This window comes from Plasmodium berghei (genome assembly GCF_900002375.2).
Source record: "Plasmodium berghei ANKA genome assembly, chromosome: 12".
NCBI lineage: Eukaryota > Apicomplexa > Aconoidasida > Haemosporida > Plasmodiidae > Plasmodium > Plasmodium berghei.
Genome location: NC_036170.2, coordinates 1,522,298 through 1,549,878, shown reverse-complemented (window position 1 = coordinate 1,549,878; position 27,581 = coordinate 1,522,298). Strand labels below are relative to the sequence as shown.

General features: G+C 21.2%; 6 protein-coding genes across 6 annotated transcripts; 2 read left to right on the top strand and 4 right to left on the bottom strand.

The window, feature by feature from the left end:
- Positions 1-323: 323 nt before the first annotated feature.
- On the top strand, positions 324-4,559 carry PBANKA_1240300 (WD repeat-containing protein, putative; the record flags this gene model as incomplete). The annotated part of the gene is made up of 1 exon (XM_034566484.1): positions 324-4,559. The coding sequence occupies one exon, from the start codon at positions 324-326 to the stop codon at positions 4,557-4,559; it is 4,236 nt and encodes a 1,411-aa protein (XP_034423077.1).
- A 282-nt stretch (positions 4,560-4,841) lies between these two features.
- On the bottom strand, positions 4,842-6,257 carry PBANKA_1240200 (7-helix-1 protein, putative; the record flags this gene model as incomplete). Its single annotated transcript, XM_034566483.1, has 1 exon — positions 4,842-6,257. The coding sequence occupies one exon, from the start codon at positions 6,255-6,257 to the stop codon at positions 4,842-4,844; it is 1,416 nt and encodes a 471-aa protein (XP_034423076.1).
- Positions 6,258-8,723: 2,466 nt separating this feature from the next.
- PBANKA_1240100 (conserved protein, unknown function) lies at positions 8,724-10,031 on the top strand (the record flags this gene model as incomplete). Its single annotated transcript, XM_034566482.1, has 1 exon — positions 8,724-10,031. The coding sequence occupies one exon, from the start codon at positions 8,724-8,726 to the stop codon at positions 10,029-10,031; it is 1,308 nt and encodes a 435-aa protein (XP_034423075.1).
- Positions 10,032-11,002: 971 nt separating this feature from the next.
- Positions 11,003-16,087, bottom strand: PBANKA_1240000 (structural maintenance of chromosomes protein 6, putative; the record flags this gene model as incomplete). Its single annotated transcript, XM_034566481.1, has 3 exons — positions 11,003-11,046; positions 11,231-11,322; positions 11,448-16,087. The coding sequence occupies 3 exons, from the start codon at positions 16,085-16,087 to the stop codon at positions 11,003-11,005; spliced, it is 4,776 nt and encodes a 1,591-aa protein (XP_034423074.1).
- A 1,818-nt stretch (positions 16,088-17,905) lies between these two features.
- Positions 17,906-19,930, bottom strand: PBANKA_1239900 (acyl-CoA synthetase, putative; the record flags this gene model as incomplete). The annotated part of the gene is made up of 1 exon (XM_034566480.1): positions 17,906-19,930. The coding sequence occupies one exon, from the start codon at positions 19,928-19,930 to the stop codon at positions 17,906-17,908; it is 2,025 nt and encodes a 674-aa protein (XP_034423073.1).
- Positions 19,931-23,035: 3,105 nt separating this feature from the next.
- On the bottom strand, positions 23,036-24,979 carry PBANKA_1239800 (zinc finger protein, putative; the record flags this gene model as incomplete). Its single annotated transcript, XM_034566479.1, has 1 exon — positions 23,036-24,979. One exon carries the CDS (start codon positions 24,977-24,979, stop codon positions 23,036-23,038), a length of 1,944 nt encoding a protein of 647 aa, XP_034423072.1.
- Between the last annotated feature and the right edge of the window lie 2,602 nt (positions 24,980-27,581).

Sequence of the window (27,581 nt, the reverse complement as noted above, 5' to 3'; positions counted from 1 at the left end):
TAATTTGTTTTGACATTTTCCATTTTCATAATTTGGTTTTTTTAACTTTCGTCATATACCATTTTTGATTTTATTCATTATACATAAGCATAAATAGTAATTATTTGGTTAGTCTTCTATAAATTTGGAAGGAAAAAAAAAACATTTAAAAATAAAGTGATTATTTTATTTTTTTAAAATTCAGATAAAATAAAGAAATATTTAACTACTATAATTAGGGCTTATACCAAAACGATATATTAACAAAGAACAAAATATAAATAAAAATATAATCCGAAATTATAAAGCTTTAAAATAAAGTAATATTATTTGGTGGCAGATAAATGAATAGCATAAAACGAATTTGTGGTAATCATGGGGTGAAATGTATACAGTTTTTGAACCCCAATTTAGTATGTATTTCTTTTGGAAATATTATAAAAATAATAAATATAATAAATAAAGATATATTGTTAGAATATGCAGTTTCAAATAGTAGTAATATATATGGATTGATTTATAAAAAATGTGAAGAAAATAAGGGTATATTAATATGTCATGGGGTACATAAAATATATGCCTACAAATTATGCATAAATACATGTGCTTTAAAACTATTATCTAAATTTTGTTTAAATAAATGGATATTAAAAATAAAATTTTTAAATTGTACACAAAAAAAAAATGACTATACCCTAATAACATGTTTAAGTAATGGATCTGTTGTATTATTAGACATATATAAACGTATTATTTTACAAAAGTGGAAATTTAATGATATATTTTTACTATATAGTGCCGATATTTATATAAAAAAAAAAAAAAACTATAAAATCATAATAGCGGGAGGGACCCCTTTCAATAAAATATTGCTATGGAATATAAATATCACAAAAAAAAAAAAAAAAAAAAATATAAATATAACTTCATTGAAACATTATCAAGAATTAAAGGGACATAGAGGTATCATATTTAAAGTGAAATTTTTTAAAAAGTCAAAATACCTTGGCTCAACATCTGATGATAGAGAGGGAATAATTTGGTCTAAAATAAACAAAGATGGAAATGATAAAATAATAAAAAAAGAATATAATGAAGAAATATCAGAAATGAATGATAATGATAATAATAATATACTTTTAAATAAGTCTAACAATTTGTTGTTTTATTATAAAATAGATAAGATACTAACTGGGCATGATGCTAGAATATGGGATATTGAAATGTGCAAATATAAAAACAATATTTATTTTGTTACATGTAGTGAAGATTCGACTTGTATTATATATGAAATAAAAGATAGAATAAAAGAAAATGATATAAACAATAAAAGTGTATGTAGACAAAATGGATTTTCTTTTAAATATTCAAGTGCATGTTCAGGATCAATTCGATTTATTTTATTTAATCCATCTTATAAAATTTTACTTTCAGGATTTGATAACGGTTCTGTTCATTTGATTTCAATTTATAAATTAATAAAAAATAATTTCAAAATAAATTGTATAAAAAATAACCAAGTAAATAAAGAAAACAAGTCAGAATATATTTTTGAAAATAATTCAAATCTTTATTATTATGACGAACAAATTTTAAAAAAAAAAAATATGATAAATTTTTTAGATGATAGTTTAAATAAAGAATTAGACAAAACTAATGATTGGATTAGGTCTATAAATCATATAAATATGACCAATATAATAATTTGCACAAATTTTGGAAAAATATATATTTTAAAAACTAATAAAATAAACAATAGATTAGTATTGTTACATAAAATCGAGGATAAAAATTGTTTATTAACATGTTTAACTTTTTATGGATTAAATTATATTTGTCTTGGATTTAGTAATGGGTTTTCTTCTTTTTTATTTTTATCAAATTTGAAAGACAATAACCATCCAAATATAATCTTTTCAAAAAATTTTAATTGTTTTTCACATCGAGTAAGTGATATGAATCTAATTCCTTTATCGACTTTAAGTTATAAACAAATTATATCATTTATTGAAAATAAAAATTTAGGTAATATTTTATATTTGAACTTAAAAAAAGATACATTGAGTAATACAAAACAAAATATTTTAGATTCTAATACTACAATTTATGCATCTACTGATGATTTTACATTTTATAAGGTTATATATAATACTGAAATGGAAACAGATGTTGAAATATCCAAAGTAGAACCTTTTGTTTCAAGCTTTTTATTAGCTACATTTGATCATACAGGAAATATAAAATTTTTTGGAGTACAAAATGAAGATGGAAAAATTAATTTTATTGAAATATCTGAAACATTAATAGATGTGAAAAATCAAAAATCAAAAATAATATCATTTAATTATGCATTAAGAGAAAAACATACAAAACAAGGATCTCAAATTAGTTTGAACATTTTGATATTTTTAGGTGATGAATATGGCTGTATTTTTATTATTTATTTAAAAATACCTATTCAAATAAAAGATAAAAAAAGAATATACGATTTTAAAAATTTAACTATTAAACATAAAGATAAAATACGGATTCATAGTAATCGAAAAGTCTTTGACATCAAAATAATTGATGGATTCATTTATTCGTGTGGACAAAATGGAAATATAATAAAATATCAGTTATATAAAAATAAAATATATACATTATATAAATTATGCTTAATTAAGATTCCATATTATTCATCTATTTATAAATTAATTCCAATATTCATTAATACTAAAAAAGATGTTGCGTCTGAACCCGTTTCTAGATGCGGCAAAAGGGGTACTACATCTGAGCCTGCTAATGATGCAACTTATTCCCAAGAAGATAATATTCATAATATAATTGTTTGTTGCTTTAAAGAAAAAAAATTTGTTTTATATGATTTAAAAAATAAAATTGAATATATATCAATAGAATGTGGAGGTTTTAGAAGGCCATTAAGTATTTTTATGAAATATACAAATAATTTGGTGAACACATTTTCATTTTGTTTTTGTAAAGAAAAAAATATTTTTTTTTATTTCAAAGAATTGAATCAAAATAAATCTAATATTATACCATACCATCAAATTTATATAAATTCAGATTTTCATACTAAAACTATTTCTTCTATTTTATGGATAAATAAAAATTATTTTATTACATGTTCAGAAGATGGAACTATCAAAATTTTATTCTCCAAACCAATTAGACAAAATCAAGAATCAAAATCCTACATTTTTGACCCAAAAAAAAATATAAAAAAAAAATATAACAGTAAAAATTATATACTGAATCGAATTGAGGTGGTTCAAAATATTTACAATCATAACGAGCCAATTTTTTCTATGTGCTTTTTAAAAAATCCATTTTACAAATTTAGAAATCTTAGATTTTTAGCAAGTGTAGGTGCAAAAAATTCTATTAACCTTTTTTATATTTTTATGAATAATAATAATATTCCAATTATCTATCATATAGAAAAATTAAAAGTTCCAATTTTTTCAAGTAACCTTCGATTTTTATGTGTTGAAGGAAGTTATAAAATATCAGAATATACAGAAAACAGTTATGTTATTAATTTTGATATATTTATAGGAACATCAATAGGTCATATATTTCGATATAATAATGGAATATATAAATTTGTAATATATAAAAATATCGTTTTTTCAAAAGTTCAAAAGCATGCAAATTTAACAAATTCTTATAATTTACATAGCACAATATTATCAATTAATTTTATTAATATTTTCAAAAATAAAATATCAAAAAATATAAATAATGAATCAAATATAGAAATGTGTAATCATATTCCCCATGATATGGTACATAAATCAGATTTAAATGAATTATGTTTTTTTATTAAAAAAAAAAAATATATAAAAATGGATAACAAAGAAATACATAATATACTAGTATGCGGATTAAATAATGGAAATGTTTATATTTATCATATTGAAGAAAATAAAATGAATTTATTAAAAAAAGTCAAAGTACATCAAAATGGAATTAATCAAATAGCTATTAAAAAAAAAAATAATAGGATTATACATATTTTTACATGTGGAGATGATCAATCTGTTAATATACTTTCCATAAAAATTAAAGATAAAATAAAACAATTGGAAATTAAAAAAAATGAAAATAGTAATAACCATATTAATCAAACTATTTCTAATAATTTTAATATACAAAAACGATTTAAAATTTGTATTTTGCAAAATACAAACTTTCCAAATTCACATTATTCATCAATTAGAGCAATTGTAAATTTTTCAAATTATATCATAACAACATCTTGGGATCAGTATATTTCTATATGGAAAATAAATGGATGTAGTGCTAACAAAAATAGCGACAGAAATATTGATAAAAATATTATTATTTTGTCTATTTTCAAGAAATTTAAAATGGCGGTTTATGATGTTTCATGCTTAAGTTATTTACCAATTAAAAAAAAAAAACATATTTTTAAAAATTGTGAAAATAAACTAAAGCACTTAGAAATTCATAATTTAGAAACTAATCGAAAATATTACAATTGCAAAATGTATTTATCAGTTGGTGGTACAAATGGCAGTATCGAATGCTTCTCATTAAATTTGACAAAATAAAGACAAACAATTTTACTTTCATGATTTAAATAAAAATTATTTTTAACCTCTTTTTGTTCATAATTTTTGAAAAAAAATTTTAATTATTATATTTTTTTGACTTTTAATTTGCCTTAATTGTCAATATATGTCTATTATACATAGCCAATTGCTCATTTGTTTACCCAAATTGGCAATTAATTGCAAAGGTATAAATTAAAAAAAAAAAAAATATGTACCAATAAATGAAAATCGTAATAATCAAACATATTCATATATGAGAAACATAACAAACTTTATCATTTACATATCAGTAGAAACAATACTATTTGGAAAATCATATCCAAGAAAATATGTCAAATTTGGCTTCAAAACAAATGATAAAAAAACTATCAATCCCGCACAACCCTCATATAATGAATTAGGCCTATCTGGAATATTATAAAATTTATCAAAATATTTGATAGAAAAAAGAGCGTATTTTAATGCCATAATATACCATTTTTTATCATTTGTTAAATTATATAAATATAAAAAAGCAATTCCATTACCAGATATACCATGGCATAAACCAAATCCTTTATATAATAAACCTTTTTCCCAAATTAAAAAACCCATTTTTTCTAAAAATTTGTGATTATATTTGTCTTTAAAATAAATTGGTACATATTTATATTTTAATAATTCAATCAAAAGAATAATAAATCCTACATTCCCATGACACCACTGAATTAATTGCTCTTTTTTTTTTTTTTTTAAATTATCAGAATTATCGATTGCATTATCTTTTTCTTGACTTTTATTTTTCCTTCTAACTGATGAATAGACATTATATTCGTCGGTTAAATAAAATTGCAATATTTCATTTACTACTTTATATATAAGTTTTATATTTTCATTAAGTTTTGAAATAACTGCACTTTTACATTTATTTATTTCATTTTTATCTAAATCGTTTAAATTTATTAATTCGTCATTATAACATAAAATTAATGATATGGACAAATCATCAATATATTTAAAGAAAAATATTATAAGCTTATATAATATTAAAAATATACCTGCATACCCATGAGCACTTCCTAAATATACTTGTTTATGCCATTCGAAATATAAACTAAGGAATGTATTATTAAAATGTTTTTCAGCTTTTGTTAAACCATATTCAATGATTGAATTCATAATATTATATAAATTCTTTAATATAAAAAATTTGAATTTAGTATTTATCCATGCATTTTTACAAAATAAAAGAGAATATATATATCCACTTTTCCCATATAATAATTCACAATTACTATTTATTTGTAATAATTCTTTTGAATTTTCTTTTAAGTTTTGAATTAATGCTTTTATATTTATATCTACACTTTTATTATTTTCTATATATTCATTTAAAATACATGATAAACTAATTACACCAATATTTCCTTCTAAAAAACTTATACAGTTTTTACAAGTATAATTATTTATTCTTTTTAATATATTATTACCAAATTCTAAATATATATAATCATTGTTATACTCATATAATACTATATCCATATATAATATACCACCAATTCCACAATAAATTGACTGATTTGCATGCTTCTCATTTTCACTATTTAATCTAAATGAATATTCGTTAATTTTATTTTTTATTAAAATTATATTTTCCTCATTATCTTCAAATTCTTCCAGAAATTCATTCGAAATATACCGTTTCCCTTCTCCCATCAAATTGTGTAGCTAAAAAAAAAAGAAAAAGAAAAAGAAAAGAAAAAAGAAAAAATGACTAAATAGCTAATATACACCCACAAAGGCCTTCTATTCTAACCAAAATTTTAATCTTTACAAAATTAATTACAAACTATTTTCCAATAGTTTTTTTTTTTCACAACATTATTCTTTTTATAGTTACAATTCGAAGTATTAGCTAAACATAATTAAAATTTATAAATATTTATATTTCCAAAAATTTGAAATAAAATAAATTGAAATTGCAGACAATTTTGTCAACATTATTTTTTTTTTTTTTTTGAAAACATATATTTTCTCTTTTTTCTTTATAATAAGTTATAAAGTATGCTTGTAAAATATTAGTGAACATTATAATCATAATACATCAAAATAATTTATTCGCATAAACTAAACTTTAATTTACTAAATATTTATATGTATACAATTTTAAAAAATATTAATATTTTTCATAAAAATAATCACAAATTTAATAAATATATTTTCTCATTTATTGTTATTATATTTCCTTTTAATATTTATACTTTCACAAAATTGGTATTATATTTAGTGAAGCACACACATTAATATTATTTCATTTTTTTTATAAAATCGTAGTTTTATAAAAAAATAAAGATAAAATATGTATATATATATACAACTTCACCAATTAAAACTTGCTAATAAATATAAACACATGCTAAAACAGAAAATCATAAAAAATTGTAAGGAAAGGATCCACATCGTGTTTATTATTATTATCCTTAATATTTACACATATAAAAATATACTAAAGAATAAAACAAATATATATAATATATCCCTATACGTTTAAAGGTTATTAAAGAACAGGATTGAATAAAAAATTGTTTTTATAATATTATTTTTCACAACACTGTTCTGTTTCTTTCCCCATTTTTCATTTGTTCTTATTCTATACAAATATAAATTTTTATAAATTTATTTTATAAAAAATAGAAAATTCAAATAAAAACCTTAGTGCATAAAAATTGGCAATATTAAGTTTATTGACCATATTAATGCTAACAAAAAAAAAAAAGCATAAATGGATGGAATATATTTGATATATAAATAATATTGTGGTTGTGAAATTCAAAATTGTAATGAAAAAAAGGAAAGAAAAATAAAACTGATTAAACTTGAAACAATAAATGGACAGTAACTACACGATGATATGAGGATCTAGAAATGGGGAAATAAACAAAAAAGTATATTTCATAGGTTATTAATTATATGCAAAATTCTTTTAAATAGATGAAAAATATAAATTTTCTTACACATATAAAATGTGCATATAATATATATAATGTGTACCTTCTACTTTGGTAATAAAATTGCAATTTGATAAATTAATAGAAAAAATAGAAAATTTTTGATTTTTAATAATTAAAGAAATATTGTTTCAAAAACTATTTTAACAAATATATATAATTATTTATCTATCCATTTATTCATGCATTTATTAATTTACACATTTCTGATATTTTATAATATTATGACGTTGCATATTTCTTTTACTTGATATATTGCTGTAAAATTGTAAGACGACTTAATTTTTATTTTTTTTATTTTCATTATAACCGATATTTATTTTAATAATATTAGATCATAATATTTTGACATTTTTTTTTTTTTTCCCATGTTGTTTCATTTATTTCCACTTCTTTTCCCTATTTTACTTTATAGTTTTCCTCACTTTTCCTTACAATTTTTACTTTTTCCCCTCTCCCTTTTTGTTATTTAATATGATTAAAATTCATATTTTTTCTTATGTATATTTTGTTCAAAGTAAATATTTTTAAGATTACATGTGTTTGTGCTTAAACTGTTTTTATGTCATTTTTTTTTTAAAATTGTTTTTTTTGTGAAGCCTTTTACTAAGCACTTTTAATACACTAATGTAATCATTTGTGTAATATTTGTTTTATTGATGATTTACTTTTTTTTTTTCGTCACCCCTTATATAAATATAATATCTTTCATTTTTTTCAGAAAAATTATTTAATTGAAAAAAATATATAACACCCAAAAAACAAAAGTATATATTACATATATTTATATATATCCATAGGCAATTATAGATACTATATATATGTTGCAGCCATATAAATATAAATTTTCCATTCATCTACAATGTGTATTTAAATATGTACTTGTTTTCTTAATACTGTATAACAAGCTATTAAAGACTATGTAAAACATTTAAATTTATAAAATATTTTGTAACTGTTATATATATTAGTACTAAAAAGTGCAAAAAATAAAAGAGGGTGTATAGGACTAATATAATAAATGCAACAGAACAATCAAAAAAATATATATAAATAATTATATACAAAAATAACAATATAAAAATTGTAAAAAAAAAATAATAAAAAAAAATAAAAAAGCTACCTGAATAGCTATTTTTTCTGAACTGTTCACGCAAAAAAAAAAATATAAACAATGGCTTTAATAAATTTTAAAGAAAAAATTCAAATTTTGTTAAAGTTAAAAGAATCATTAATACCTCAAATAGATGGAAATTTTATAAAAAATTGGGAATTGGAAGCCCTTAATTATCAAAATACAAGTGAAAATATTATGTGTGAATTAAAAAATGTAAATTTTATAGAAGGTTTAGTTGATGGTATTTCATCACAATTGTCTTATTTGAGAATAAATCTGCAGAATTATGAAAATATGCTTGAAGACGAAAAAGATAAATTTAAAAGATTATATGTGTTGGCCGCACTTGGATTAATTGCAAAACTAAAACTTATTTTATTTTTTTCAACTTATATAAATTCAAGAAAGTATAAAAATAGTAAAAATTTCCCTGTTATGAATGAAAGCACTTTCAACGCGGAACCAAATACATGCGAAAATATTTATGACGAAAATCAAAATAAAATAGAGGATAATTCATATGAAAATGATATACATAATATTGATTTAAAAGGAAGTTCAATATTTACAAATATCGAAGAACAATATTCTCAATTAAGAAATTGTACCCAAGAATATAAAGAAAAGCTCTTTAATGAAATGGCATTTAATGCTTTAGCACATTATAATGCACACATAAATAATCCGAAAAATACAAATAATGATGATTATATTGATAAAAATCCAGGAATTTACAATAATAATATAGAAAATGATTCAAGAAATAATAATGAACTTATGGGAACCAACATAAATTGCGCTATACATGATAAACCTCTCTCCACAAATATTGGAAACAACATGAAGGTTACCAACCATATACATAATAACAATAATAATTATAATACACATTTTGTAAATAATATGCAAGATAATCCAGTTAATGTGATCAACAATTTTAATATTGAAAAAAATGAAAGAGTACGAAGCAATTCTTCATTAATATCAAAAAAAAAAATACAATTACCTCAAAGCCAAAATAAAACAACAAATTTTTTAAAAAGCTCACAACCATTAAATGGTATAAAAAATAACCAAAGCCAACATATTATTAACAATTACAATGATCACTTAAATAATGAAACACATAGATATACAAAACAAAATCAAGATAAAATATATAATTATTTAACAAATATACACCACAATATGAACACAACAAACAATGATAATTCTCAAATAATAAACAATAACACAAATTTAAATAAGTATTATAAATATGAAAATAATAATAACACACGCAGCGAAAATGTTATGCAGCCTTATAATAACGAGATTTATGAAATAAATGATACCACATATAAAAATTGTTACTATATGCAATAAAAAAAAAATTGTAATAAAAATCTAAATCATATTACAATTTGTTGAAAAATATATTCATACACATCATATGGACATACATAGTGTGTGTAGACATTAATGTTAATGCATATTTGCATATCTTAACTTATTTAAGTATAACAAAATTTTTAGTATCTTTTTGAGTTAAGCAATTAAATTATATTTATTCAATTTTATTTTTGTCATTTTGTATTGTTGTTTTCATTTTCCTATCTTTTTCATCATTTCTTTATTTCTTTCAAAATTATTCGTGAAATCTTTTAAAATATATAATTTCTTTATTGCTTCGACAAAAAAAAAAAAAAAACATATAAAATATTCTTTAATTTGTTATATGACTATTAATTCAAAAAACAGTTAATAGATATACACATGTATATGTATCAAACAAAAAAATATTAAAATGTTATTATATATATATGTTACTATGCATTTTTCGTTTTCCTTTTTTCATAATTTATTTTTGCTATATTACCAATTTATATTTTAATATACCTCATGCAAATGGCTATCTATATATGCATATTCATACCATTTTATTTTAGTTTTTAATAATTAATAAATAAAAACTTAATGCATATTGTACTTGTTTACACATTAATTTTAGCCATTATTCCAATTTTTTTTTCTCTTATTTTTTGTATAACATTAGTATATAATTTTTTCAAAATAACCTAAATTATGCAACTGTTTTATGTGGGAAATAACTCAAAGAAACACACAAATAAAAGAATACCCACATGTATATATATATTATCCATATATTTAATTATCATATATAAATATGAGCAATAACATAGCCATGACCATGCATGAATACAAAAATGTTTAAGAAAATGCAATAACTTCTTAAAAATTATTGTATTGATTTTGTTTAAAATAAGCCATTTAAAACATTAAATTTTTAAAAATACATAAAAAAAATTAAAACGCAAAAAAAAAAAAAAAAACATTTATGACAAACTAAAGATTTTAGCTTTTTTTTCCTTTGCCTCCTCTACAAAAAAATTAGGAATAATTTCTCACAAGTACAAATAAATAATAAATGAAAAATGTTGTCATATAAAAAATGATGCAGTTTGCACACAAAGACAAATAATTTCCCCATTTAAATACCTGTCTAATGTTATAAAGCAGTACAAAATATGTATGTAAAAATGTAAATAATTTTTATGACTTACCCCAAAAGAGTTCTGTTATTTCTATGTGAGGTGTTATGAAGAAATATTGTTTATTGCCATTGCTATCAATGAATTTGCAGAATTGTTGCATGCTATAAAGAAAAGAAAATATAATTTGTTTCATTATGATTGCTCGCAAAATTAATAGTTATATTGTTGTGATGAAACTACATTATATAACAATAATTTATATTCGATGTTTCTTTTAAGAACATACTTCTTAACGCGAGTAAGCTCATCCATATATACATCAAGCTCGTCAAACATATGAAATGATGAACTTTCAGTTAGCGACATAGAAGCCAAAAGGGCCATTTGTATAGTAGATCGTTCTCCGCCCGATAAAGAAGAAATTTCCATAAAAGTATTATTAGATGAATCTTGATTTATTGATATCATAACTTTTATTATTTTTTTAAAATCATCGAATTCGATTTTGCCTTTATAATTATTCATACTTTTTAATATGGTTATAAAATGGCTAGTAACCTGTTCTTTTGTTTTATTTAAAACATTAGAATATTTAACTTTTCTAAGTTTAATATTAGATAAATGCATATCATAATTTTTTTTTAAATCAGATATTTGCCTCATTTGAATATTATAACATTTTTCTTCATTTGAATATTGATCTATTAAATTATTAAAAAAAATATTCATTGAATTATCTGTTGATTCATTATTATTAAATCCATATGTTTTAAGTATTTCAGTTATTTCCATTTTTTTTTCACATCTTTTTTTCCATAAAATATCTGAATATTTTTTTCCTTCTATATTTATTTTATTATCATTCCACAAGTCATTCATTTCTTCTTCTCTTTCATTTTTTCTCGATTCTTCATTTCCTTGATCGGATTTTATTATATTATTTAAAATTTCGTTAACATATTTTTCTAAATTTATTATATATGGTATTTCACCTTCTTTATCTTTATCATTAATATTATACATATTTTCATTTATTTCCTTCGAATTTTCGTTACATTTATTTCCAATATCTATGTTATTTTCACAATCTTTAGAAATAATAAACATTTTATTGAATGAGCTTAGACAAGATAGTGGGATAGGGGTAGATAATGATTCCTTTTCAAATTCATTTCTTGTAAAATTATTTATTATAAATCGCATATCAATATATGCATTTTCATAGTTATTATTACCAATTTTTTCACTTTCTGATGATGATAATTCAGAATCCTTATCCTTCTTATCTATACTATTTTTCTCTGTTTTTTTTTTTAACTCACCAACATTTTGATTGTCTATTTTTTTTTCTATAACTACATTTTCTATTTCCACATTTGTAGATCTCTCTTTTAATACCAAAAATGGGTTTTTTAAAAAAATTTTATCAAGAAAACCATCTTTATTTAATGTTTCAAAATATATAGAATGCAATTTATTCAAAGATGCTAAGAATTTTTGTTTATTTTTTATACAGATTTCGTCATTTTTTAATTTATCTTTTTCTAACTTAATTAATATTTCATTTAAACTATCATATTCTTCTATCATATTGTTGAATTTTTTTTTTTTTTTTTTTAAATAGTCTATATGTGTAGACATAAAATATTTATGAAAAAATGTCAATTTTTCTGCATTTTTTTTTTTATTTTCAATTATATTTATGTATTCATTAATTTCATTTGTATTTTCTTCTATTTCATTAATTTTGGCATCTAATTGTTCAGAAAATATTTTATCATGATTTTGTATAAGTTCATCAACATTTTTGAGTTGATAACTTAATTCGTCTTGTGAAAGTTTACACTTTTTTATAGATTCATTTAATTTTTCTAGTACATTTTTATAAGATAATATTTTTTTAGATGTAAAAACAATTTCGTCTTTTTTTTTCATTTTTTCAGCTTTTAAGTCTTTTAATTGTTCTTCTTTTGTGAGCCCACTATTACTATCTCCCTTTTCTTTATTATTTAAGTCATTACTATTTTGATTGTTTTCCTTATTATATGAAAAATCATTTTCATTTTTTTCGAAATTTAAAAAAATTGGAGTTTTATAATTTTCTTCTTTGAATGGCTGATAATGCAATCCACCATTTGACATAACTTTAACTAAAACATATTCATTAACAACATAAATCGATTTAATATTTCTTTTATCATTAGTATTTAATATTTCTTGTAATTGATTTGAATCGTTGCAAATTAAAGTTTGTGCAATTTTAAAATTATCATAAAGATAAAATAATAAAGATGTTGGAAGTAAATCTATATTTAAATATGAATATATTGTATTTCCATTAATTTTTTTTAGAAAAAAATTTATATTTTGTAATAAAATTTCACGAGTTATATGATTAAATGAATTTGTAACTATTATATTTAATTTTCCAATATTGTTTTTTCCAAAATTGCTAGCTTTTATCAAATTATTTTTATCTTCATAACAACTGACTAGCCAAGAATAAAATATATCACCAAGATGTTTTTCAATTATAGAAAAAATTTTATCATTTTTATATCGATCATTAATTTTTATATATTCTCCAATAGGTCCAATGGGTTCATATTTAAATATATTTTCATTTTTATTTTCATATTTACCAAAATTTGTAGATGTTTGATTTGTTAATTTCCATTCATCTGGAATTGGGAAATATTCCCTTTCAGATTTGTTCAGGATTTTATATGTATGTTTTATATTATTCCGTATTGAATATATATCATAACCATATATATACATTTTTTTTTTAATATGAATGTTTTTAATTTTTTGTATTTCTGTAGCTTGGTTAGTAATTATATCTATTTGTTTATCTATTTCTTGAATTTGATTTTGTATTTTTTGTATAGAATATTCTAAATCGTAAATTTGATTTTCTTTTTGATTGATTTCTAATTGTAAATCCTTTTCTTTTTTTTTTTCATTTGTCATTTTTTCATTTAATGAATTCATTTGATGTTCATATTTATTTAAATGCTCTTTTATTAAATTTTTATTTTCTTTTCTTTTATTCAATATGCTTAAATCAGTTACTATGTATTCTTTTTGTTTTATATAACTACTTTTTAAATCTTTTAATTCATTTAGCATACTAGTATATTTGTTTATTTTTGTCATATTTTTTGAAACTAAATTGTATATTTTATTATTCATATTTATCAATTTATTTAGTTCCTCTTTAATGCTTTCATTTTTCTTAACAATATTACACATTTTGTTTTCTATATTATTTATCACTTTTTCATTTTTTAAATTTTCAGATTTTAAATATTCATTAAAAAAAATTATAGTGCTTTTTAGCAATTCATAAAATACAAAAACCTTATAACAATTGTCATATTTTTTTAACTTTTTAAATTCATAACATAATAAATCATTTCTTTTTTTCATATTATTTAATTCTTCTACTTGTGGTGATAATAATATTTCTTTTTGTTTTATCTGTTTTTCACATTCTTCCAATTGGTTAGTTTCTTTTTCAATTTCTTCTTCTACAGCATCTAAACCAACAGATGTCATAAAAAATTTATATAATCCTTTTTCACTAATATTACTAAAAAACATTTTACCTTTTTCTTGATCTAAATATACACATGGACTTTTTATATTCAATTTTATTACATTGAGATAGTTTTCTATATACCCTCGTTTTTGCGCTTGTTTAAATATAGATTCCCTATTTTGTTCTCTTCTTTGACCTACTGATTGGTAACTTGCATCTAAATTAGATGTAGATTCACAATTAAACGGATTATCTAATGTATTATGAATCGAATGAACCCGTTTTGATGTGTCACTAAAAATTGGATACATTAAACCAGATTTTCGATTACAATTGTTAAGTCCATAAATATAAAATTTACTACTATGAGAAGATATAACTCTTTTCACTACTAGTATATCTCCATATATATGTCTTTTAAATGAATTAATACCAGAATTTGACAAAAATATTTCAATATGACAAATTAAATTTTTTTTATTTTTATCATAATCTTTTATGTAATTAGCTATACTCGCATCTCGACCTGCATTTTTCCCTTGGCTACCTAACCCAACAGCTATAGCTTGAGCTATTGCACTTTTACCTTTTCCATTTTTTCCAATAATTATATTTTTATAACAATTAAAAGATAATTCTAAATTTTCATGATTTAAAAAATTACGTATTCTCAATTTTATTATTTTCCCAGTAGTTCCATAAAAACTTTTTATATCTGCATCATCCAATACACTAATGTTAAATACATTATTTTCAAACCCATCATCATATAATTCTTGTGTATCATTTTTGTTAGATGTTTGGATAAGAACTTGATTGAAATTAATATTGACATTTTTTTTAGCATTTTCCTCTTCTTTATCTCTAATAATATGTTCTAACCAATTGGAGCTATCACTATCATTTCCACTATTATTACTTATTTCTGTTCTTTTTGATAAATTTTTATCATTTTTTTTTTCATTTGTTCCTATTTTTTTTGAAAAAAATGTGACAGAACTACTTTTTCTTGAATCTAACATGTTTACATCATTTTGTATATCACTAGAATAGTTATTTAAATTTGTGTTTATTTTCATAAATTTTGTATTTTTTTTATTATAGTTAATTTTATCATTTCTTTCTTTTTCAAGCTCATTTTGTTTAATATAATTTTTATTAGGCAATAAATTTCTATCATATATTTCAGAATCATTTACCATAAAATCGCTGTTTATTTTTATAATATTTTCTTTGTGCTTCTCTATATGGTTACTGTTTTCGTTTGAACTTTCTGATTCATCCTTTTCATTTCTTTTTCTTTTTTTTTCTTTTTTTTTAACAAATGCATTTAAATTAATGTCATCATTTCTTTCAAAGCTATCATTAGTATCTAAATGCATCTTATAATTTAATCACTATTTATTTGCACACTTCTTTTCAAAATTTTCTGTTCATAAATAATAATTCTGGTTGGGATTGTGAACATAATATTCTAAGAAGCGCCAAAACAAAAAAAAATTCGTAAAAATATATACACTATTTTTCACACATAAATGAAAAAATACAAATATACTAACATAATAAATAGAAAAACTGTATTTATATATACATAGTTGTATCGATGATATATCACCTCGATAGGGCATCCATATGAAAAACAAATTACTTTTATCTTTCCCTTTATTATACAATATATATTTTTTTCTCAAATTATTAGTTATATTTTTATCACTAATATACCTTTTATTTTCCCTCTCTTTTTAGTACCTTTTTTTTGTTTTAAAATAAACAATTCATAAGGTACATATTTTAGGAAATGATAATGTATTCCATATTTTTTTAACAGTTATTTTATGTGTAAAATGTTACAACAATATACAAATTAAATAATAAAGTATAAAAAAAGTGTAAAAATTATAAAAAGTATAAAAAAAAGTGTAAAAATTATAAAAAGTATAAAAAAAAGTGTAAAAAAAGCATAAAAAAAACATAAAAATAATTAAAAAAATAATCAACGCCTTAATCGCATAACAATGAATTATGAACAATATAATATACTGGTAAAAAATATATATACTTTTAAGATAACACTAAAAAAAATATTTAAATATCAACTTATTAGAAAGAACAGATTTTATTTTGTGTTTTTTCTTTACAAGTCTATCCTCTTTTTTTGTTTTTCCATAATATACACATGTATACAAAATAAAAATATATAAATAACTTTTCTCATACCTATATTATATATATATATATATATATATATATATATTTTTCTTAATTTTAGATTTACAATGAATATAAAAAGGGGAAAATGGGATTGAAAAAATATATAATATTATAAATTAAAAAATTATATATACATAAGTGTGTGTGTACAAAATTATATAAGATAAAAATGGTTTATTAAAAAAATGAAAATTCCAAAACATAATATACATTTATAGCAAAATAAATCCCCCATATTTTGTTCCCAATTTTATGGTGAATCGTTATTTCTCAAATTAATGATAAACAAAAATATCTTTATGTTTGTGATTCTTTGAAAAAGTAGTTGCATGCCTAGCCATATTTTCATACACATATATAACTACATGGTTGGCTTTGTGAAGATGTAAAAATCCTTTATAATATATTTTAAAAAAATTTTTTAAATAAATAATAATATAGTAAGCATAAACCAATTTCGAATCTTATATATGTATAATACAAATCATACAAATTAACAATACAGTTGTTCGATTCAGCAATTGTATACACAACTATTATTATTAATGCGTATATATATTCAATATATGGGTAAATATATTCCTAAAAAAAGGAATAAACAATACAAATAATATATCTATGATTAAGAAACTCTCAATAATCAGCAATAAAAAAAAAATATACATAATAAATTAAACGGTATGAATTTTAAGTTTGCATAGAATGAAATATAGCTCTACAATAATATATATACTATGCTCACAGTTTTTGTAATTTTTTTAAGCAAAAAATAATAAGAAAAAAAATGAAAAAAAACAATGAAGAAAAAAATGAAAAAAATAAATTGCAATGGAAATGCACTGTTATAGGGGCAACTTGTCCTTTTGATTTATCATGTGATATTGTTTGATCCCTTAAAGAAGATCATGTCTAACATTAATATAACCCTCCCAATATATCATATTCCATTTCACTTTGCTTTCATTTTCACTCAGTTCTTTATTCTTTAATCATGCCTTTTTTACATTTTCATACATTTTGTCAATTTCTTGTTTGAATTTATTCTGTACAGCGTGCCTTTTTATTTTTCCAGTTGGCGTCATCAAATCATTCTCAATAGTAAATCCCTCCATAATAAAATGAATATCTTTAATTTGTTCATATCCATTTAATCCATCAGTTTTACCTATTTTAATTAAATCTTTCATAACATCATTTTTGAATTTTTCTAATTTTATAATTTCTTCATTTGATTTATTTATTTTGTTTTCCTTTGCCCATATACGCATCGTATCAACCGATGGAAAAACAATACAAACTAAAAATGATTCATAAGAATATCCAAAAACAAATATTTGTGCAATAAATAATGATTGTTTATAAACAGATTCTATTTTTTCTACAGCTACATATTCACCTTGTGATAATTTAAATATATTTTTTTTTCTATCAATAATAGTTATTGATTGATTTTGACTAAAAGATGCAATATCTCCTGTTTTCATCCATCCATCACTATCCAATAATTCATTCGTTTCTTTTTCTAATTTAAAATATCCTAAATTACATATAGTTGGGCCTCTTAAAAGTAATTCACCTCGTGGTGGATTATCTGTAACTAAATAATTCATTTCAGGTACAGAAACTAATTTATATTCAACAGATGGTAATGGGCCACCAATATGCCCCACATCTGGATCAATAGGATTTGTAATAAATAAACAGCCCAACCCTTCAGTCATACCAAATCCTTCCATTAATGGTACACAAAATATACATTTTAATTTTTTCGCTACTTCTACACCAAGTGGAGCAGAACCATTTAACATTCCTCTTAAATTTCCACCTAATATTTTTTTTGCTTTATTAAATAATAATGTATCCCAAAAAAGACTCCAAGGATTTCCTGTATTATTTAATTTTTTAATTTTATGGTCTAGTCCCTTATGAAATAATGATTGGACCACAGATGATTTTTTTTTTAATGAATTACATATTCTTTCATGTATTCTATTATATAATCTAGGTACACTAAGAAATAACGTTGGCTTTAATTCTTGAATATCATCAGTTAAGGCTAATATATTTCCTGAATAATATCCAACCCTTATTCCTAAATATAGAAATAAACACATCATAATTCTTTCATAAACATGTGCTAATGGAAGATAAGATAAGTGGGTATCTTTTTCATTTATATTAAGCATAGGAAATTTGGATGGCCCCAAACAAGATGAAGCAATTTGTGCAATAAAATTCTGGTTAGTCATTATAACTCCCTTAGGATATCCAGTAGTACCAGATGTATAACATATTGAAGAAACATCACTTAATTTTCCTGGTTTAGGATCTAATTTTTTTTTTTTTCCTGCTTCTATTAAATCATCCCATGTTACTATTTTTATATTTAATTTGTTGCATGTGCTTTCTATTTCTGGATCTATTTCTTTTTCTACTAATATTAATGTTTTTATATATATATGATCAAATTTATCTAAAGATTTTATTAATTTCAAGCCACATGTTTTATTACACATAATTGTTTGCATCATTGTTTGATCTAATATAAATTTACTTGATTCTATACCTAATGAATCATATAATGGTACTGTAATGATATTAAATGCATTACAACTAAAATCACAAATGTTCCATTCTTCACAGTTAGGTAAATATAAACCTAAAAATCGTGCTCGTGGAATTTTTGTATCATTACATTCAATTAATGGGCATATATTCTTATTCATTAAACCAGAACCGATTAATATTATCAATTCCTGTACTTCTTTAAATGTTTTCCATTTATATTCACCTAATTTATCATTTTTACGAATTCTTGTACCAAAGCAATGTCTATTTTTATATTTCTCAGCTGATTTATTAAACATATCCCATAAATTATTTAATGGATTATCCTCAAAATTATCCAACAACTTATCATTGAATTTTGGATTTCTGTAAACCGCAGTCGAGTCCTTACTCGTGGACGGGGTATGCTCAACAGCGTAAATAAGCTTACCCGTTGTGGTAAACATTTTGCACTATTTTTTTTAAATACAAAATAAAAAAAGAGATAATATGCTTAAAACTGTTATGTGCTTATCTTCCTACAGGAACGTTTAGCATATAATTAAAAGAACTTATTGTACAAACAACAAAATAAAACATTCAATAGCATACTTTAATTATACAGTTCGATAAATATTCCCACAATGAAACATATATTTAAAAATATTATGATGCTGTGCAAATGACACAATATACATATTACTTATATATATATATATGCATGTTTCTTTATTGTCGGCACACATACAATATGTGCTATTATGTCTAAAATTATACTAAAATCATATAAAAATATATTAATATATTATGCAAGCATTACAAGGCTAAAAAAATTGTATATATTATTATTAAATGTAGCCCAATTGAGGGGTTATTTTTTTAAAATTTAAAATTAAAATAAAAAAAATTATTAAATAACTTATTACTCATAAGTATAAACATTCGAACTTTTATTATTATTCACAATAAAAAATATAACTATACTTATTTATTTATTTTTATATAATTTTACCTTTCTTGTATACAATTATAAATAATACAATGTATCAAATTATCCTGGTCATATATTATAAAATGCATAGTTTATCTTTATAAAACTTTTAATATATTTATAACATTAGTATATTTTTTTTAGGAAACTTTAACAAAAATTTTGAAAATAAAATAAACAATAAATATTATTTCCAATGTATTATTTATATAGTAAAAAAATTATTTTTAATAAGTAATTATATGCACATTATCATAATGCATAAAGAATTCAAGTATAATAGTGTTATTACAATATATTAATGAATCATTATTACGGGAATTATGCTTGCGAATTAATATGCATATATATTATTTTTTTTTTATTTTATATATTATACATAACTTTACTATATTCATATTTAAGCTTAATAAATTATGCACGCTCATTTCTTCCGTTATTTTTTCATGTTTTTTGTAAACATTTCATTGCCTTTTAATACATAATTTTTATCGGAAATTTCACAGTAATAATATTATTTGTATTTTATTATTGTTATTATTTTCATATGGAAAAACGTCATTTAATATTTATCGAATTATAGTGTGATGGGAACATTTTTTATTCTTCAAATTTATGGAAAATATCTCTGTAGTAATATATTCATTATTTTAATAATTGTTAAAATGTTAAAACCTATATCATCAATAATAATATGCACATTTGTAGCGTAATAAAAGCCGCCATATTTTATATTATAAATTTATATTCACATATTATTATTTTTAATTGAATATAATCAAATGCTTAAATTGTAAATATATTTACTTTAGTATATAAAAAATAAAAAACACAAATTCAATTGTAATATCACATTTATATAATTTGGTGAAAATGCTTGTTTCAATGCATATCAATATATATAACTAATTGTATGCACATATTTTTTTTGTTTTTAAATATGTATATATTTAGCTTATCCTTTTTATGTAGAACTAATATTGCTGTGTATAATAAAAGGGGAATGAAAGGAAATTAATAAAAATATGTTAATTATTTACACATTTTTAGCTTATTGCACATATAAATTACTACTTAAAAGAATAAAAACTTTATGAGCAGTTGATAAATAGTTATGTACAAATTGTTTTTTTTTTTTTTTTTTTTAATTTGGCACTATAAATATACACATATTTATGAACATATAAGGAAAATTGGTACTTTGAATTATTTATTATTAATTTATAAAACTTTAATAGCGAATTACACTATTTGGTTTTTAGTACCTTAGCTAGCTGTATAAAATAAAATATAGAAAATCAGGATTTTCCAGTTTACTAATTTTTTAAATATACATGTGCAACCTTAGCACATATATACCCATGTGCATTCTTTAGTTTATTTCCACTCTTTATTCGTTGAAGTTTATTTATAAAACTTGAAATTAAAAAATTAATTTTGCATTTCCATGGCATTTGTACTTTAAAAGGCAGGAAAAATAATAGTAATATAACATAAAAGGGGGATATATGTGTGATATAATAATTTTTGTCATTTTTCACCTTTTTTATTCAAGGAAAAAATATACAATCCTATTATTTGCCATTTGCTTGATTAACTTTTACTTTGTTCTACTCAATTTAATTTAATTAAATTTTCAAGCCAAATGCGCATTACATTTCCGAAAGAAGGAATATTATTTCCTAATAGTTAAGGTTATATATATTTGTTAACATACACAACATAACATGAATGTGTTAATTGTTTTTTGAGTCTCGAACCATCTCATATAAAATAAATTGCTTATAGCATAACATATATGTAATATTAATAAAACAAGGTATGATATAATACATTAAATTATTTTAAAACAAAAATGAATATTTAAAAATGAAATAAAACATTACTCAGAAAACTTGACAAATAAGGAACGATATATAAAAAAAATACTCTTTACATTTATAGGGGGTATTATATATATTCATAACATTTAATTAATTGCATAATGAAATGAGGATAAATTATAAAAGAAATTAAAATATGCACATATATAATATGTGGCACACACAACATATAAATAAAGCGTGTATTATATATATAAATATAAAATATGTATACAAACCTATAATACATAGGCATATATATATACAGATTCTATGAACGCATAAAATAATATAAATTTTTGCATAATGAATTGACACATTTAAAATAAAAAGCTATATATATATATTATATTATACATATTATTCAAATTTGCATTTGAATAATTGCAACAGATTAAAATATGATCAAAAAAAAAAAAAAACCACAAAAGTACATTCATATACATAAAGCATGCGGGTATTTCTAATACATAAAAATAAATTATTTTTTTTGAATCCTTCATTATAATGATAGCTATGATTATTATGCATAATGTGTGTCATATTCTTTATTTTACATACCACTGTAAATATTTTTTATCATCATAGGTCGTGGCTATGTATATTTGGCAGTGTTTGAATTTTACAAATGCAACACTTTTGTGTTTAAATAAAATAGCAAATATTGTATATACTTACGCGTTTCGCGGATTAGTTATCCAATTTCATTTTTTAACTTTTCAATAATCAAATATCTCTACATCTTGTGCAATTTTTGAAGCTGGTGCTGGGAATTCATCTTCTGGGAAATTCCAGAAATTGGAGCAACTAGCCAAATTGCTGTTATTTAATTTATAAATGTTTTTAAAATTTTCGTTTATGTCATATTTCTTAATATTATTATTTTGGGTATACTGCTCAGGTGTGAGTGATAAATCTGGACTCATTTGTTGTTTCATAATATCTGCTGGAATGGAAGCAGATTTATATTGATCGTACATGTTGTTATTAACATCTTCATTCATATCTGCATCATTATATAAAAAATTATCATCATTATAATTATTAACATTTGTCATTTGTAATAATTTAAAAAAGTTTTTGATATCACTAGTATTAAATTTTTCATTATCATCTTCAATAACTTTTAATACACTATCCTGTGCTGTTATTTCCATATGCTCAATTGTATCTACTAAATTTGTTTCATTAGCTTCAGCATATTCTTTTGATGAATTGCTTGGCATTCTCATAGGTGATGATGGTTCTTTTGTTGAAAATGAAGAATAATGAAGTCCATCATTTTTTGGGCCTCGATTAATACCATAATGTTGATTAGTTATATTACTATGCCCACTACCCATGCTTACATTACTTATATTTGAATTCATTTTTGTATTAATTCCAATGGTCATATTTGATCCCCCGATATTTCCATTTCCTGCTTTTACCATACTATTGTTATTGCTCATGCTTCCTCCTTTTTTTATCAAATTTCCTGCTGTCCCTCTATGGTTACTATTTATAGAACAATTCATATTAATATCTTGTCCCACCATTTCATTTATAGATTTATATCCTGCATTATTATCATCACTATTTTTATTGGGTGCACTATGAATTTTTCTAATACTGAAATTATTCAATATTCCGGAATTATTATTACTGAGATTGGTATTGTTGGTATTATTCATATCATGATTATTCATTAAAAATGATTTAAATTTTAAGTTCATATTATTTCCATCTTTATTATTATCTTTACTTTTTAAAAGAGCATATAATTTATTTGAATAGGAAAAACTTTTTCTATATGACTTGTTCATATTATTAGTATTAGTAGTAGTAGCAGTAGCAGTAGTACTCATTATATTGTTAAGAATATTTTCATTAATATTATTATGAATATCTAGTTCATTATTATTATTATTATTGTTCATATTATTTCCCATATTTGAAGTAACATGATTATGTACATTGTTGTTACTATTACTTGAATTTGTATCCATATTGTTAGTTCCTAATAACATACTATTGTCGGCGCTTGCATTTTTCATATATTTTTTTCCAAATCTTGTGTTATTTAAATTATTTTGCATTGAATAATTACTACATGGCATTGAACTATAATTTTTTAATTCCTTATCATTTTTTTTTACAACAGCAGCACCACCACTATTATTTATATTTCCTCTATTTTCATCCATATAAAAATTATTTTTAGATTTGCTTATTTTCTGCATAGAAGTAGCTAAAGGTGCAGCTAACATCAAATTTATGGCATTTTGTGATGGTGATATATTTCCAGGTAATGGTCTTAATTCTTCAATATAATGTGCATGCCTACAATGAGATTCAGCATTACATTTACCTCTTAAAAATTTAGTACAAGGCGCAGTTTTATATAAATCTCCGGTAGGCCTTAATTCACATACTGAGTGAGCATAACTACATTTTTCATTTTTACATAATCCTGATTTTTTTGCTAATGGGCATAAACTAGTAAATGATAAATCAGGGATTGGATTTAATTCCTCTTGAGAATGCGCAAACAAACAATCTATACCTCTATCACATCGCCCCGAAAAAAACCATGGGCACATCTTAGTTTTATAAAATTGTTTTTTCCTTGGTATTTGAGTCACAACTAATGGGGATTGATTATTCACGTTCTTAGCCAACATTTTTTACACATAAATTTTTAATTTGAAATTATATATATTACCTATCTATGTACAGGAACGTGTGTTATTATTTATTTTTTGTAAGAATAAAATAGTTTTATGTGTATTACTATTTTTTTTTATATTTGTTTTGAAAATTATTATATAAATTATAAATAGTTGTTTTAGTATATGTATATAATATATGTATATTTTATTTATATGCGTACTTATATAAGCATATATATATAATTCCATAGAAGAGCAAAATAATACATTTATAAATACTCTCAATATAATTGATTGGCCTTATCAGTAGACATAAAATATATAACTTTTATATGTTTCTTATATTTTTTTGTGTATAAAAATATTTATAAATATAAAACATAACCAAATAATTTCTTTAGGGCTTGTTTGAAATAAAGATATATTTGATTTTGCATATAAAGTTTAAAAAGCAATAAATAAATAAATAAATATATATATATATATATAACAAATAGGTGTATGTATATACTCTTAACAGTGCGTTCTCAATAAAATTGTATTTCGTATAAATTATATTTATATGTATAAACTTATGTGTATATATATGAATGCAAATATGTATGTATAAATATTTATAAGTATATATGTATTCATTTATGTACACACATTAAAATTTTAATTAGAAAAGTATGATATTTAATTCTTTCTAGTCTTTTAACAATTGTTGATTCATATTAAAATTCAAAGTAACCAGAAAAAATATGAACAATAGTAAATAGCGAAATAGAAAAATAACAAAAATAAAGGAATGAAAATAAATACAATGATAAAACTGTTTACGATAAAAAAAAAAAAAAAAAACGATTTTGTATATGTAATTTATTTATATCTTTACAATAAAAACGTAAAAAAAATATATAAAATAAAAAGATGAAAAAATAAAAGATAAATTATGCATACTTATATTCATACACATATTACACGCACTTAATGTGTAATATAATGAATAATATATTTTATAAAAATAATTTTTGAATTTTCTTTTATATATAAGTTGGGAAAATATTTAGCCTTAATGTGTATGCATCAATTTTTAAAATAATAAGCACTAATACACTATTTGCTATAAAATATGCTTAACTTAAAAACTAAACGATTAATGTACTAATGGTTACTAATCATTAAAACTTTGCAATATTATATATTTATTTATTACATTAAAAAATAAATAAAAGCATAAAAAAAATATGTGGAAAAAGCACAAGAACAAGGATAAACAAGAACAGAAAAAGAAAAAAAAAAGAGATAAAAATAAAAATAAATTAATATAAAGTATGCACTTAAGCCTAAATAAGCACTAAACTAAATTCAGATAGTAAATTTATTATAAGTTAAAATATGTTACTTTTTGTACACAAATGGTGTTTTAAAAATAAAAAAGAATACTATAAACACATAAAAATAAAATTTGATCAATTTTATTTAAAGATATATATTAATAAAACAAAAAAGACAACTTTTAAAAAAAAAAAAAAAAAAACTAAGGTATTATGAAAAAATATATAATCTATTTATTTACTATTATCAAGAAAAAGTTAGCAGATATAATCCAAATAATGATCAAAAATAAAAAAGTATAAAAATATATGCAAAAGAACACGAAATGATACTAAAAGAAAAAAGGATATAAAAGAGTGTCTATAAATAAAACAATATATATTACACTAAACTGTCGAGATATTACTTAGGACAATAATGTTGTAAACAATATAACTATTATATATAGATATAAACATAGCATATATATGTGTGTATACATATAATATTCTACCATACTTAAAAATGTATATTTATAAAAAAAAAATAATAATAAAATTCAATAGCGTTATATGTATTTTTCTGATAAAAAAAAAAAAATTAATATATATACTTAAAGAATAAATGAAAAATTAAAATATAAAAAAACTGTGATTTTTTAACATTTATAGAGAATACTGAATAAGGGTGTTCTCTAAAGGGTATACATTTTACATAAGTAAATTATATATATTTTTTTTTTATTTACGTATGTGTATACATGTCAAAACATAAAAAAAATTAATATAAATAATATACAACTTATTTTTTAGGGATTTGATACTATATTAGCATAAATTAATTATACCAAATATAAATATTATATTAAAAAAATATATGTTGTACTGATAATATATTTAAATGCGTGTAGAATATGATATTAGTAGTTTTACATTATAAATATAGCACTAAATATGAATATTGTCGTAGTTATTAAATGCATGCATTATATATGGGGATTTGGCTTTGTATTAGTTCATGTACATTTAATATATTAGCTTATAAATAGTATATGTATATATGCTATTGGGGATTATGTATATATAATAAGCTATTTAATAATAATGACAGTAAATATGCAAAATATGTTAAGCCTTTAGCGATATTTAAAACAATATATATTATGTAAAAATTGTTATATATTAAAATGTGAATTTGTATAGGAAAGTAAAATAAATCAAAAAAAAACAGGGAAAGTACGCATATGGAATTATAATTTAAATGTATGAAACAAAAATAATGGTAAACTATAACATAACATAAAAAAAATTGTGTT